The 3,312-nt window shown below is 34.9% G+C and overlaps 1 protein-coding gene across 1 annotated transcript in view; it reads left to right on the top strand.

The window, feature by feature from the left end:
• Positions 1-3,312, top strand: part of LOC106878170 (probable WRKY transcription factor protein 1) — a 466,250-nt gene that overhangs the window by 401,792 nt on the left and 61,146 nt on the right. Inside the window, exon 5 of the mRNA XM_052969904.1 lies at positions 1,302-1,410. Within this exon, the coding sequence (XP_052825864.1) occupies positions 1,302-1,410 (109 nt within the window). The remainder of the gene's footprint in view (positions 1-1,301; positions 1,411-3,312) is intronic.

Here is a 3,312-nt window from a genome sequence, read left to right as displayed (position 1 = left end):
TATACATATGCATATATATATATGCATACCTATATCTATCTATATATATGCATATATATATATATACATACACACATACATATATATGCATACATACATATATAAATACACACACATATATATATATATATATATATATATATATATATATATTTGACATTTGACGATTTTGTAAGAGCAGCACGGTGTATGTAAGGCGTGAATTATAGTTTTCTCCGCTTAATATCTGCTGCAAAGATGGTAACCAACGTAGCGCAAGAGCGAGTAATCAGCCATGCGATTTCCAGCCCATTCATATCACACTGCTAATGCCCTTTAAAACCACATAATTGTCAAATAATCTCAGTTAAGTTCCACTATGAAATAATAGTCAAAGTCATATATATATATATATATATATATATATATATATATATATATATATATATATATACATATATATATATATATTTGTATGTATGTATGTATACAAACATACATACAGATACATACGGATATGTATAAATACATATATGTACGTAGGTATATATGCATATATGTGTGCGTGTGTGTGTAGAACTAAATGAGGTAAGAAAGAAGAAAAATAACTCATTGTGACCAATGCCATGGATTTGGTTAAGAAACACGAATAAAAGTATATTAAATGTCATGCAATATAAATTCTTGGCTTATTCAAATTATCCTTGCTAAAAGGGACGTTAAACAAACGCTTATCACAATTGCGACAGATTCCAAATGAGTAGGGGAGGTAATCTCAAAAATCAAGCTTTCTCCGTAGTTGACATGCCATTATGGAAAAGACAGGATTTTTGTGTTTTTTTTATGAAGATGAGGACTGCTGTAGCTACGTGTTTCTGCCTCAGTAGAGGCCCACAGCTCAGAAGTTATCTTACCTTCATTTCAAATGTGAGTACCCTGGACATTACTGCATCGTGCCCTAGGATTTCATGACCTATAAGTAACCGAGATTACAGAATTCTCTCTGAACTGGGTGGTACTCCGTCGCCAGGGTTACTCATTTACCACTGACTGGACTAAGGCAACGAGAAATAAAGCGTTTTAGTCAAGAACACAACACACCGCCCAGTCTGGAAATCAAAACCATGATCTTATGAACTTGAGTGCAACACTCTAACCACTGGGCCACATGTCTTCATATTTATTTGACTTAAACGTTGGAAAAGTGTAGAAGTTTCCCACGGTTAATAAATACGACCAAATAAGTTCCACATCCAAGACCAAAATTTACGAACTAACAGATCGGCAATGTAATATTTAAAAATTTTTTTTTTTTCTTTTAGGATCTTTTATGTTTCCCATGACTCTCAAGACTTGAAAATTTGGAGCTACATTGCAAGAGACGGTCCTACCAATGTCTTCAAGTGTAACGTATTCAAGGCATACAAAAAGGTAAACGAATTCTCTTTAGTACGATGATATTTATTTTTTCTCTCTTTGCTTCTGCGTTTCTCTTTCTGGCCATCTCTCTGTTTCACTGAACATACAAACAGACGCATAAACATATGCGCGCGCACACACACACACGTACACACACAGGGAAAAAAATTAAGATAAACACAAGTGCAAATTATCATTGTTTTCCTGATGAACCATTGCGGTTAGGTGTCCAAATGCATTTGGAACGTTCAATATTGAGCTCCAAATAATTGCAATGATGAAACGTACGTAAGAACTAATGACCTATCATAGTTTATCATAATTTTCCCCCGCTCTGTATATGATAACTAGTAACACTGCTATGTACAGTGGTATACTATCCACTATACTGGTAGCTGAGTTGGTTAATGATAATTTATGTGGAGCTCTAACTCAGACAGTAGTAGTCGTACATCTAACTACGCACAAGATATGTGTGTGTGTGTGTGTGTATATTGTGCGCGTATACATGTGTACATATATATACATGTATATGTATAGCTAAATCAGTGGCGTATTGGGATTGTTGTATTTGTTTGTGCTGCCACACCCAATGCCAACAAGTTTCAAGGAGGGTTATAACAAAAGTTTTCCATTAAGATTTGAGATTAAATTAATGAGTAAAGTTAATATTTATAATAAATTTGCCATTTTCGACGGGTGTGCAGCGCACACCTATCACACCCGGCATATACTCCCCTGGTCTATATACACACTAGATAGATAGATAGATAGATAGATAGATAGATAGATAGATAGATAGATAGATAGATACTGAACAGTTTCATACTGATGAAACAATTTAAAAACGTACTCAATAGGTCGAATGGAATATAATCAATTTGAAAGTTAAAAAGAGAGAAAGAGCGCGTGTGTACGAGAAAGCTATTTTTCCATTCTCTATACATCACAGCTACTACTACTACTACTACTACTACTACTACTACCCCTGCCACCGCCACCACCTCTGTTACTATTACTACTACCATTTTTACTACCCCTGCCACCGCCACCACCTCTGTTACTATTACTACTACCATTTTTACTACCACTACCGCTATAAAAATCCGACTATCATGAGCGTCGCCATTTTGGTTATAACACTATTCACTTTATAACCAGCTTTAGACATGTGCATATGTTTGTATGTGTATTTGTTAGTGTATACACGTACACATTGCGTAAATTTATCTACTTACATGTGTGTGTGTGTACACATGTGTGTTTAAATACGTGTATATATGTGTGAGAGATAGAGTTTATATGTCTATACATTGTTTTCGAAACAATCAAACTGTCGTTCTTTAAAATTCAAAACAGAGGCCAATCTAGTTTACCCACTTTTTGAGATGAGTTAACTACAATAGCTGTGGTAACGTCACATATTGTTTTTATTTAATTAGCTTCCATAAAATATTTTTTCTGCAAAACGGACATAAAAAAGAAGCATTAAGCACAAACACACACGCAGAAAAAAATAAAAATACTCTTATACTATGTTTGAAAACCTAATTAAATCAAACCGGTTTCATTTAAGTAATATCAACAGAACTTTGGCTTGACATTATTTTACACTCGCTTTCCTTTCTGTCTCTTTCCTTCCCGCCCTCTCATTACCTTATCACGCACTTATTCTCCTAGTCAACGCCCCCCACTTTCTCTCCCAATCTATCCATCTATCTATCTATCTATATATATATATATATATATATATATATATCATCATCATCATCATCATCATCGTTTAACGTCCGCTTTCCATGCTAGCATGGGTTGGACGATTTGACTGAGGACTGGTGAAACCGGATGGCAACACCAGGCTCCAGTCTGATTTGGCAGAGTTTCTACAGCTGGATGCCCTTCCTAACGCCAACC

This window comes from Octopus bimaculoides, chromosome 8, assembly GCF_001194135.2.
Source record: "Octopus bimaculoides isolate UCB-OBI-ISO-001 chromosome 8, ASM119413v2, whole genome shotgun sequence".
Classification (NCBI taxonomy): Eukaryota; Metazoa; Mollusca; class Cephalopoda; order Octopoda; family Octopodidae; genus Octopus; species Octopus bimaculoides.
Note: the sequence above shows the minus strand (reverse complement) of the source record. Positions and strands in the feature narration are given on the sequence as shown.